This window comes from Gossypium arboreum, chromosome 13 (genome assembly GCF_025698485.1).
Source record: "Gossypium arboreum isolate Shixiya-1 chromosome 13, ASM2569848v2, whole genome shotgun sequence".
Lineage (NCBI taxonomy): Eukaryota > Viridiplantae > Streptophyta > Magnoliopsida > Malvales > Malvaceae > Gossypium > Gossypium arboreum.
The window spans coordinates 121,927,049-121,939,983 of record NC_069082.1 but is presented as its reverse complement, the minus strand read 5'-3'; the positions used below and the strand labels follow the sequence as shown (position 1 = coordinate 121,939,983).

Genomic DNA, 12,935 nt, shown 5'->3' with positions numbered 1-12,935 from the left:
ATATTATAAATTTTTGTGTCATGTTTGATAGTTAAAATTATAATTACATAATTATATAATTTATATTTATAAAAGTATTAATTACTATAAAAAAATTAGTATGAACAAGTAACAAAATTAAAATCAAAACATCATATATATTATGTTAGTCTAAGTAGTTTCTAAAACGATTACTAATAAAAATAGTAAGAAAAGTAAACATCACATGCAATTTTATCTAACTGTTCTAGTACATATTTGTTGGGTTATTCTCTTTTAATATTTAACATATGTTCCTTATCATCATCTAGATTTGAATTTGTATCAATAAGATTATCAAGATACCATTCTTTCATGTATTTTCCGAAAGATGGATTATCTCAATCCTACTTATGATTGAAGTTATGAAATATGCAACATACTAGTACGATCTAACCCCTTTTTTTTATACTATACTACAATGATTTTGTTAATATGAGAAATATCTTTTTAGAACAATAAATGTCTTCTCAACCATATTTTGAAACATTAAATATCTCGTATTAAAGAGTTTACAAGTTGTTTATGGTGCTTGTGTCTGACACCATTCTCTCAAATGGTATCATACCCCCATTATATGGTACAAGAAAATCTTTTCAATTTGCATAACTAATATTGACCTTTTAGTATTCGGGTTCACAATTCAAATAAGTCAGTAGCTTTAATTATAAAAACTTTTATAAACTTAATTTGGAGAAAAACTTATGTTAAGTTATATATATTCTTATAATACATAAATTAAGTAAAATAATATAAAATTTATGATATGTAATGTTTATAAAAAAAAATTATAAACTGTTCAAATATTTTATAGCGCTACTTATAAATAACACAATTTTTGTCATAGAAAGTTTCTTTTTAATAAGTTGTTATAAAAAGAATTACAATTTTTTTATAAATAAGTATATTATATTTATAATATATAGCATGGACAGATAAATAAGTTATGTTTATATGTATTGGTCATAAATTTTATAAATAAATATATTATAATATTTTTATAGCATGTAAATTATTTTTATAATAAATTTTATTATTTTTATAATAAATTTTTTGGCCATAACTTTAGAATTTTTAGGATTTAAATAATATAATTTTTTGTTATAACTTTATCAAATACACAAATTATTTTTATAATATAAAATTTTAAGACTTATAATATGAGAAATTTTTGGCCATAAGCATCCCAAACAACCATACGTGTTCGTGCTTATAATATAATTTGTATAACTTATATAAAAGAATTTTTAAAATTAGATTTAGGTGTAATTACTTGTGTAACTCCAATTCTCACCCTCCCCCTTAAGAATTGAAAAGTATACTTGGGGTGCTCTGATTACACCGAATTCGATAAGACTCACTAATCACAATAGTTATTCAAACATGTCACCCTTATGTAATTACGAGCAATTATATCAAAATCCAATTACTAGGTTGCTTTAAAAAAACTGCCTTAGTGCTAACTAGTATTATGAACTCACTTCCCTTAGGTAACTAGTAAAATCAATTTAATTATTAAAAAAAATAAGAATTTTATCACATACGTATACGGACTTAAAACATAAAGATGTGTTTAAAAATAACATATAATAAGTAATAAAATGTATGGTTTGAAACTAATTAATAATAACACAAAGGTGAGTCACTTAGTTGATAGCCTAAGTTTTTAAGAGGAAAACTTAGATGAGAATGATTTAGATCTTAGTTGCAAAAGTGAGATTGCTAATTTAGTGAGTGTTAGTGCTTGTTATTATTTGTTGTAAAAGGTGTTAACATGGTGGATTATTTCTCTGGGTAAGGTCCTCCATACGAAGGAAAATAAAATTACGTGAATATATTGAGTATTCATTTTTTTTTGCCCTATTTTTCACTAGTACTTGAAGTAGTTGACATTGCTAAGTATTTTCTTGCAATTACTGATTTTGGACCTAATAAATGTTTTCATGTTTTACAAATTACTTAATTTCTCATAATGATAATTTTTATCTAACCCATTGAAACCTCATATTAAAAAGTTTTTATTAGAAAGATTAATTCATATCTAACGTCGTTAAATAATTAGTAAGTTTGTGTTTTGTCACTTAACTTCAAAAATGTATATAAAATGATTACTAAACTATTTAAAAGTTTTCATTTAAATCACCGAGCTGTTAAAATTATTGTGGTATGGCCTTCTTTGTTCGCGCAGCCTGTACTAACCGTCAGATCGACTTAACTAATCGAAAGTTTTCATTCCCATTCTCTTCTATAGTTCAGTTTTTTAAAGAAACAACTTTGAATGTCATGAATCCACGAACCAAAATCCAAAATAGTTGTCTTCTTCGATCTCCTACAACAACCATCAGATCGACTTGGATTTAAGGTATGTTCTTTTACTCATTGATGGATCCACCTTACCAATCGTTGAATTGTCACTTTGAGCTCACTAGTCGAACTAAATAAAAAAAACTTAATAGCCCAGTGACTTAAATAAAAACTTTTAAATAATTTAGTGACTGGAATGAAAGCTTCTGAATAGTTCAGTGATCATTTTGTAACTTTTTGAATTCGAGTGACTAAAACGTAAATTTACTAATAGTTTAATACACTAAGTGTAGTTTACCGTTAGCAGAATTTTTCGTGTTGTTAGATATGTACACCAAACAAAACAAAAATACAATAATATCAAATTTAAATAACCATATCAAATAAGAATAATAATCGATGCACCATAAATGCTTAAGTTTCATGCACCATCGGTGAATAATAATATGATACACCATTGTTAAATTAACAAAAATGTAAAGAACTTATAAATAAATACTAATAGTTTTATTGAAACATAATTAAACATTAATGTTATAAATAAATATTAATAACTTAGAATTTAATATCTTAGATCTAATTATATTTAAATAAAATTATTATTTATTTATAAATCAGATTATTTTATAACTCAGGAATCCAAAAATATAGGTAACAACACCAGTTCAGTTGATGTCCACCATTTTCATGATTTTTTCCTAACTCTTTTATTCGTATTCATTTCTTATCATATCAAAGTGCTATGTAGCTTCTAGGAAATATGTTTATTTTCTAAAGAAAAAGAAATAAGGTGGCAGTCAAAACAAATATTTAACGCTCTTCTTCCTTTGTCTTATTTTTTACATAAAAGCTTTTTAACCATTAATTTTTCAAACTAAATCTTTTTTCTAACATTTATTTTTTTCTTAGTTTTATTTTATTTTTAATTTTAGTTTATATTTTCATGGTTTTATTTTGTTTATAATTTTATGGTTGTCCACATTTTTTTTTAGTTTTTGTTTTGTCCAGTTTATTTTCTTTAAAAGTAAATGTTATTTTATTTTGCTTTTAGTCTTTAATTATGTTTTGACACATATATGAGATTTGTCAATATAAGAATATCGTCAGATCTATTAGCAACTATTTTCGAAGGACTTTATCATAGTAGATCATAGTGATAATGATAGATTTAAGATAAGGAAGAGTATAAATTATCTAAGACTTAAGTTTTTTGTGTGTCATTGATGGAGTGCGCCTCTTAAGGTTTTTGTCAGTTTTTTCTTGAATTAAATTGATCATATCTAATTTGTTTTTAAGGTGTTCCAGTGTTGTAGTTATTATCAAATTATCCTTTTTTTTGAGATATAATATTTATACATTTATTTATAGTTTATATTATATGTCATGTTTTGTATTGTTATTGTTAATAATTCCTATTAATAATCTATTTTAAAAAATAATAATAATAACAATAATAAAACAGATACATCACCCCCATAAAAATAACCATTGAACGAAAAGAATATTCAAACTCAAACGTCAGGTTTTTTTTTTCCAATTGAAAGGGTCTATCGTGAATGTGATCTTACATACATTGTTCCAGAAAATCAAATTAAATTAATAAACAAAAAATATTTTTTTAGGAAAAACTAAACATAGCATAGATAATGTACATATTATTAAATTTGTTGGGGAAAAAAAGAGAGGCATTAAACCTGAGGACGACTTGAGCCAACCGTGGGTCCAGCCGGCAAACTTGATGTTCCTTCACCATCATTGGTCACCTTTGGTGACCTTACGGAAGATGCTCTACTAAAAAATGATCGTGACATACTAAAAAGCCACCGGTCTGACTTAACTCCCCGGTCCATCTTAGTGAGCCGAATAGAAGACTTCCCTCTACTACTTCCACCATCTTCCCCGGGTCGGGAACCCTTTTCCTTAGGCAAAACCAAGCTCGTTGCCCGGTTCAATTTCCGGTTCATTAACTGGTTTCGAACATCAGCCGGCAAGCGTAAGGTGAATCGGTCGGTGTTTTCACCTGGCTGGACCAAAGAGTGGCCAGTTGAGTGAGAGCGCGGAAAAAAGAATTTACGTCTACGGCTAGATATTGATCCACGTGTGCGATTCCTATTCAAAGTTTTGTTCAAGTCAACTACTTCAACCTCCGGAGCAACACCACCTTCAACGTCACTGCTGACATTATTATTGTTTATTCTCCTTTCTTCTCCTTCCATTTCCGAGTCACTGCTGTCGTTCGGAGCCTCGAGGTCTATCTCGGTGGCGGTCTCATTCAACTCAGTGGGTTGACTCACTCCAGAATCACCTGGTTGAGGAGCGAGATTAGCTCTACAAACGGGGCAGGTCGTATGAGAAGCCAACCAAGCATCAATACATTCAGGGTGAAAAACGTGATCGCATTTCGGTATTAAACGCAGCGTTTCGTCGTCTTCGAATTCATTCAAACAAACTGCGCACTCCAGAGCTCCTTTACCGATCTTATGAACCTTAACTTCAGAGTAAATCATGGTGGGGAAAGTCTCGATCACCGATGCTTCAAGTCCACGCGCCCCACGCCGCGAACGGCCGGCTCCGCCGTTAACAGGATTGACGCTGCTTCCATTGGCGCTGGATTCGGAGCAGTTCCGGATGTAAATCGAGAAAATACCCAAAAAGAACAAAGCAGCAATTAGAACGACGACGATTATGGCCAAGGAAGGGCTGAAACGCGCGTAAGAGTATTGTTCGTCGTTTGGGCTGGTGGGTTGGACTTGGGCAGTGGAAGGTGGCGGAGACATGAGGAGCAAGAGGACGAAGAAATGGAAGTGGAAGGAGATAATTCCATGGTGGGCGGTGTACGACATGGCGAGATGAGAGGAAATTAAGAAGCGTAAGGGGTTTTAAACTTTCAAATGAAAGAAAAGAACAAAAAAAAAAAAAAAAAAGAATGGAAGAAGGTGCGAAGGAGGAATCCAGCTCCAGAGTATTATATATAATTGATAAAACAATAAGAACAAATATTATCTAAATTAGGGCTGCTGAGTGATGATTCATTAATTTATGCAATAAGAATTTTTTTATATTTTCCTAATAAATAAATAAACAACCCTCTAGAAACGTGGCCACTGTTTTAATCATGCCTATTGACACATTGACTGCTCGATGCTAGGTAGAGTAGCCTATTATTAATCTGCAATTTATAAACCGAGTTCCATTTGCTTTCTTTACTTGTAAATAATATATAGATTAGATGCGAAGGAGGCACGAGGAAATTGAAGAAGTTAGGGCAATAGAATATATATATGTAAGGAAGTGAAGGGGGAAATATATGATAAAGTTTGCTTTAGTGAATTAGAGTGAGTTTAGATGATGAGTATTGTGTTTAGTTAATTTTTATTTTATGTTAAAATTTCATTATAATATTTAATTTTACTGTTATTATTTATTATTATTATTATTTTTAAATTAATTATAAATAAACACATCATTATTCAAACTTACTCTTAAATTCAGATTCATGAACTTCATTCTCTTAAACAGGACTCATAAATCAACTCCATAAATTCAACCTCCGACAAACCCATGAACCCCACCTTATCTCTAATATGTACTTTTTACTACAAGCATTCAACAATCTGATTTTGATTGATAAAAATAATTGTTTACTTCAACTAGCTCCTCTTTCACCCCATTTACTCAAAAGTACAATTAATTAGTTGGAAATTTAATTCCTTTAATCAGATATAAACTTTCAAAACTTTTGTGTCCGAAATTTAAAATTTTAAATAAAATTACTCTTTTTAACTTCATATTACTTGTTCTCTACGCATACTTTATTTTCATACAACTTTATGGTTTATTATTGTATTAATTATTAAGAGAATTTTATTTTATAAAATAAATTATATATTGAGTGGAGGTTTTTATATATAAATTTTGAATTTTAATATTAGGTCAAATTACGAACTTGGGTTTATTTAATTAATTATTTTTATAAAATTATTTGATTAATCTTAATTATTAGTTTTTTATATTGTTCTATTTTTGAAATAAAATCTTCCATTTTTCTTTTTATTTTACATAAAAAATTACAAATAAAACCTTCAGTCTTCCTAAACTTGTTGAGAACTCAAACCATCCCTTTTCATATTAAAAGCAAATCAAAATCTCTAAAATAAACAATTATAAACCATAAATAAACTATCATAATTAGATTCATGCTTATTAAATTGAATTCATAAGATAAAATCAAGGTATAATAAAATTAATTTCTTAAGTTATTATAATTTTATGAAAAATTTAAGACTAAAATAGGTAATTTTATAATTTGTCAACAAAATATATGAATCTTACATTCCAACCAAAGAAACCAAATAAGGTAATTTTATATTCCACCTGTAATCTTACATTCCCATAGTCTATTTCAAAATGTAATTTAAGATTCAACAAACCAAACGCACCCTTATATATTTGTTATATACCTACGTCTGATTACCTCCTATGTCTCTTGCACCGAAGCATCCCACACCATTATGAATGCATTTATGGAAAGAGAATCACCATAGCACTACCAAAGATAGCTATCATACCATGTATGATCTTATTAATGTTTCTAACTTCTTAAGCTCACTAACTTTGAAGGTGTTACTATCCAAGCCATCTTCTAATCTAGTTGAAATTGGACTTTACCAAAGAGGTAATCATGAGATAAGGGGCTCACTCCAATCCCTACTCTGCCTATACATACCCCTTTCTAAAAGGAAGGATAAGTCTAGATATAATGTCCACACTCTATTAAAGTACAACCTCGCCATCCTCAAACCACCTTTTCTAGTTGCTTTTCGCATTATCTATGGTATGAACCACCACCAATTTCTAGCAACCTTATATACCATCTATAGTGTGAACCATCATCATTTTTAGCGGTTCTTCGCATTATCTACAGTGCACTTTGCAATCATTTTTAATGATTTTCCTCACCATTTATGGTGTGAACCACCACCATTATATTGTTCTACACCTTATATAACTTAATAGTTATAACAATTGGCATCGTTTGTAGGGACTGACTGAAAATTTATGGCTCAACTAGCTTGAAATATCCCGGGATTACAAGTCAATTAGTCAACTATGTGTAGGATGATCGGTATTAATATGACCAATACTACAACTAGTATGGATATAAAAGCTACTAGTATGGCCAAAGTGATTATTACCAATATGACTATGATTAAGAGTAATATTGTTAGCAATGGCTAGAAGTAGTGTACTGAGATTACGTAGGTTACAGCCAACATGGCTAGAAGGGTAATCGAGGAGATTATGATTAGCAACCTCAATAGGAGTGTTAGTTCTATTTTTATCTACCAACTACAACAAAGTATATTAGAAAACTTAAATCCTTATGTTTATAGAACCCTTGCGTAGGGGTATCCACAACCCCTTTTTTTCTTTCTAGAATTCATCTTTTGCGGACCTTCAGTCTCCTCTACTATGCATGCTATCATCTAACCCAACTCATTAGTAGATCCCTAAAATTCACAGCATGAGTAGAAGCTACACTGTTAGGACTCTTCCCCTCTAATCAATAGACTTAAATAAGGTTTAACATTAATAACTTGGTGATGGAGAATATAAGTCCTATTTGTAACGGTTGAATTGGCTCATAGCAACTTTATCTTCTAGATTAGGCCTTTCGATAAACTTTTGAGTTCTATATTCTTTCCACACATTAAAAAGGGGAAGACATCCAATTGGTCTTCCACGTAAATATACCTGCATTAGTTTTGATGCTAGTTGTTTGGCTTGTCCATTATAGGCATACAACACATTTATGCTGTTGAGAATAGTAAAGTCCCTACTAACCCTACATATTAGAGAACTGGACAAAATAGAGGTTTTTGAAAAATGTTAAGGTGTAACTCCTTTCCCTTTATGTAATAGTAAAAAAAAAAAGCCACGAGTGGAAACCAAGACCATTAAGGGCTGAGGAAGCAGACAATTGTTAAGTTGTTAGTAGTTACAGTAGTTAGTAGTTTACTGTTAAGAAGTTGTTAAAGCAGTTTAAGTCATGTATAAATATAGTACATTCAGTCTCTAATAATCATTTTGAAATATATTGAGAAATGAAATATATTTTCCTCTTACTTTCTTTTGCTGTATTTCTCTACATGGTATTGAGCTAAGGTTTTTTTTTTTCATGTGTTATGGCATCAAAGGTAGTTACTGATAGTCATCATCTTTGTCTAATGGCGTTGGAGAACAGGTTAAAATTCCTTGTTCTGATCCTGTTTCTGTCATTCTGTTGTTGGGAAGAAAGTTCAACATTTTCCTAAGCATAATACTGTTAAACTTTGTGAGAGCAATTTTCTTTTATAGAAACACCAAATTATGTTGATTCTTGAGGGTTATGTTGTACAAAATTTTGTTTTAGGGACTATCAGTGTTCCACCTCAATTTGTTATTGATACTGATGGGCAGTTGGTCAAGAATTATAATTATGTGTTGCATGTCCAGCAAGACAAGCTATTAGCTTCTTGGTTGCTTTCGACTGTCTCTGATGAAATCGTGATCCATCTTACTAATGCCTGCACTAATTTTGATATTTGGGCTTTCGGTTGAATATAAGTCAGTTCGAGTGGTCGCCTCAGCCACTTGTCTTTCTCTTGATTTAGTGACTAAAATGCTGCTAGACTGTGAAGCTCGACAAGTTAAATTCTTGGCTAATATTCCTGTCCAAGCTAATTTAGCTAGTAAGCAGCCTCGTGCAGATACAGGACCCTCAAAGAATTTTGATTCTCATGATCACAGACAACAACACCGTGGTGGTTTTCAATGATAGAGAGGTTTTCATGGTGGTAGGAGTCGTAGGGGTCGATTTTCTTATAATCGTCCTCATTGTCAACTGTGTGGTAAAATTGGCCATATTGTTAAAAAATGTTACTATAGGTTTGATGAGAATTTTGTAGGTTTTTCTACTGATGGACAATCCAAATCTATAAATTATCCTTAACTTTCTGATTCAAGACCAGTAGGAAAGTCTGTTATGCATCACTGTTGCAAGCAAGCTCCTGTTTCTCAAGATCGTTATGGTCCACTAAGCTGTCATTTTCCAGCATCTTCTCCAAATGATGATAGTAAACTTTGGTACCCAGATTTAGGTACCATAAACCATATTACCAATGATGTCTCGACACTCAGTCATCCTACTGAATATACAGGTATGAGCCAACTTCTGATAGGCAATGGTGCTCCTATTCCTATTGCTCATGTAGAGACCTCCTCTATTTGTACTGGTAGTAGGATCTTACATCTTAAACATGTTTTACATGTTTCCCATTTCTACAAAAATTTGATTTTTGTAGCACAGTTTGTAAGGGATAATTGGGTGTTTTTCGAATTTTATCTCTTTCGTTGTTTTATGAACATCAAGACAAGGAAGGTTTTGCTGGTGGGTCACATTCATAAAGGATTATATTGATTTAACACATCATCACAACCAAGAAGTTTTGTTGGTTTTGAGGAAGGGTCTCAATATGCACATACTGCCAAAATTCAAGCTTGAGATAACTCCTGTTCTGAGTTCGACTTATGGCACAAAAGGCTTGGCCATCCCTGCATAAAAATTCTTTTTCAAGTTCTTCGAAGTTGTAATATTTCACCGAATAAATTCACACCACCTAGAGTGTGTGCTCCTTGTCAGCTAAGAAAGTCTCACAAACTGGTGTTTGATAATTCTCAGACTGTATATACTTCCCATTTTCAACTTGTAATGTCTAATTTATGGGGACCAACACCTATTTCTTCTGAAAGATGTCTTTATTATTTGTCCTTTGTTGATGCATATAGTAGATATACATGGATTTATATTTTAATAACAAAAGGTGAAGTTCTTGACAAATTTGTTCAATTCTAAAAATTTGTCGAAGTTCAGTTTGGGTGCAGAATCAAAATGCTTCAAAGCAACTGGGGTGGTAAGTACAGGCCACTAACTACTGTTTTTTCTCGCCTCGGTATCAAACATCGGTTGAAGTTTCCTCACACTTCTGAATAAAATGGAATTATTGAGAGGAAAGGTTGACATTTGGTTGAGACAAGTCTTTCACTGCTTGCTCAAGCTTTCTTGCCAATGTATCTTTGGAGTCATGCATTTTTACATGCTGTCTACTTGATCAATAGACTTCCCACGTCAGTTCTTAAAGGGCAGTCTCTTCATGAACGTTTATATCGTACTTCACCTGACTATAAGTTGCTCAAGGTATTTAGTTGTCGCTGTTTTCCATATCTTCAACCTTACAATAATCATAAACTTCAATACCGATCTCGGGCGTGCACTTATCTTAGATATAACCCTAACCATAAAGGCTATAAATGTTTGGATGCTAATGGTCGAATTTTTGTATCAAGGCATGTGGTTTTTGATAAAGCCTTTTATCCATTTGCCAAAACAGAAGCCCCGTATGCATAGCTTGATCAGTCCATGAACCATTACAAGTCGTATGTTCCATTGTTACAAAAAATCCCTACAGCACGGTGTTCTGATGTATATGTTGCTCATTCTAATATTGCTGGTGTTTCAGCTGCTCGATTATCTGGTCCTGGTGCTAGTGCTGTTACTCCGTTGTCTGATGCTGTTGGTGTACTGCATGGTTCAGCCTCCTCTCCTGTTGGTCAACCTGGTTTTTTGGCTGTTTTTTCATCTGTTAGTCAGTCCAGTGGTTCTCTTGAAGTGTCCTACAAGGCTTCTAACTTTAATACGGGTTCTTCTTATGGTTTTGTGGCTCATTCTGGGGTTGTACCTCCTATTTCAGCTGTACCTGGTGGGTTCAACACCCACCCTATACAAACACGGTCTAAGTGTGATATTTTTAAACCGAAGGCTTATGCTACTAAATTAGAATATCATGAGCTTGTCACAATTGAGGAGGCGTTTTTGAGTCTTGAGTGGACTAAAGTTGTACAATAGGAGTATGATGCTCTCATGCATAATCAGACATGAGATCTTGTGTCCTTGCCTCTCAACAGAAGAACTGTAGGTTACAAATGGGTGTTCAAAGTTAAGCGACATGTAGTTGGATCTGTGGCTTGTTATAAAGGACGGTTGGTTGTGAAAGGGTATCTTTAAGAAGCTGAGATTGATTTCTATGAGACCTTCAGTCCAGTTTTTAAGCCTACGACAATTCGAGTTGTGCTTTCTGTTGCGGTTAAGTTCAATTGGAGTTTGAGGTAAGTCGATATAAATAATGCGTTTCTTAATGGGGATTTAAATGAGGAAATCTATATGCTTCAGCCTCCAGGATTTGAACAACACAGTAGTGGTCAGCCATTGGTGTGCAAACTTAAAAAGACGCTGTATGTCCTTAAACAGGTGCCTCGAGCCTGGTTTCAAAAATTAAGGGAGTATCTTGTTACTTCTGGTTTTCTGTTGTCTAAAACGGATGCCTCTTTGTTTATTAAACAAACTGGTAACATTCTTATATATGTACTGGTTTATGTTGACGATATCATAGTCACAGACAATCATCAGTCGACTATTGATGCTTTTGTGGAATCATTGGATTCAAGGTTTTCTCTTAAGGACTTGGGAAGATTGAGTTACTTTCTGAGCATTAAGGTTACACACAGAGCTTCGGGGATTTTTCTTAGTCAACGAAAGTACATTCATGATTTGTTGCAACGAAGTCGCATGGACCAGTCTAAAGGTACTCCTACCCCTATGGTGTCTTCCTATTTGCTGTCTGCTCATGCAGGGAGTCCTATTGGAAATGAGTCCGAATATAGGAGTATCGTGGGGGTTCTTTAGTACATTGTGATCACTAGGCCTAATATTGCCTTTGCGCTTAAAAAGGTTTGCCAGTTTATGCATAAGCCCCCTGATGTTCATTTCAAAGCTGTTAAGAGAATTTTGAGGTATCTAGAAGCAACAATTGATCATGGTATTCATTTTACTGCTACTTCTCATCTATCTCTTATTGGTTACTCTGATGCTAGTTGGGGGAACGATCTAGATGACAGATGTTTGACGTCAGGGTTTTACATTTTTCTAAGTAGAAATCCAGTATCTTGGGGTTCAAAGAAACAACATGTTGTTTCTCGTTCTTCGGCAGAAGCGAAGTATAGGAGTCTTGTTCATGCAGCAGCAGAAGTTACTTGGCTAGAGTCTTGGTTGGGAGAGCTTCATGTTCAGCTCACTGGGAAGACAACTCCTTGGTATGATAACTTAAGTACAGTAGTTGTGTCCGCCAATCTGATTCTTCATTCCAAATTCAAGCATATAGAGCTTGATTTGTTTTTTGTTCGTGAAAATGTGACAATTGGGAGATTAGTTGTTAGCCATGTTCCAGCCCAAGATCAAGTGGTTGATGTGCTTACCAAACCTCTTTCAACAGGATGTTTTACGAAATTCAAAGCTCAACTTAAGGTTGTTAGCAAGCTTGAGATCTTACAAAGCAGAATATAACAAAGCAGATTGGTTGGGTGAATATTAAGGACTAAGAAAGCAGATAGTTATTAAGTTGTTAGTGGTTACAACAGTTAGTAGTTTACTGTTAAAAAGTTGTTAAAGCAGTTTAAGTCATGTATAAATATAGTACGTTCAGTCTCTAATATTCATCTTGAAATATCTTGAAAAATGA

General features: G+C 32.6%; 1 protein-coding gene across 1 annotated transcript; it reads right to left on the bottom strand.

Annotated features, from left to right (window-relative positions):
* Positions 1-3,826: 3,826 nt before the first annotated feature.
* LOC108463121 (E3 ubiquitin-protein ligase ATL6-like) lies at positions 3,827-5,484 on the bottom strand. Its single transcript, XM_017763071.2, has one exon. The coding sequence runs from the start codon at positions 5,163-5,165 to the stop codon at positions 4,011-4,013; it is 1,155 nt and encodes a 384-aa protein (XP_017618560.1). The 5' UTR covers positions 5,166-5,484; the 3' UTR covers positions 3,827-4,010.
* Positions 5,485-12,935: the final 7,451 nt, after the last annotated feature.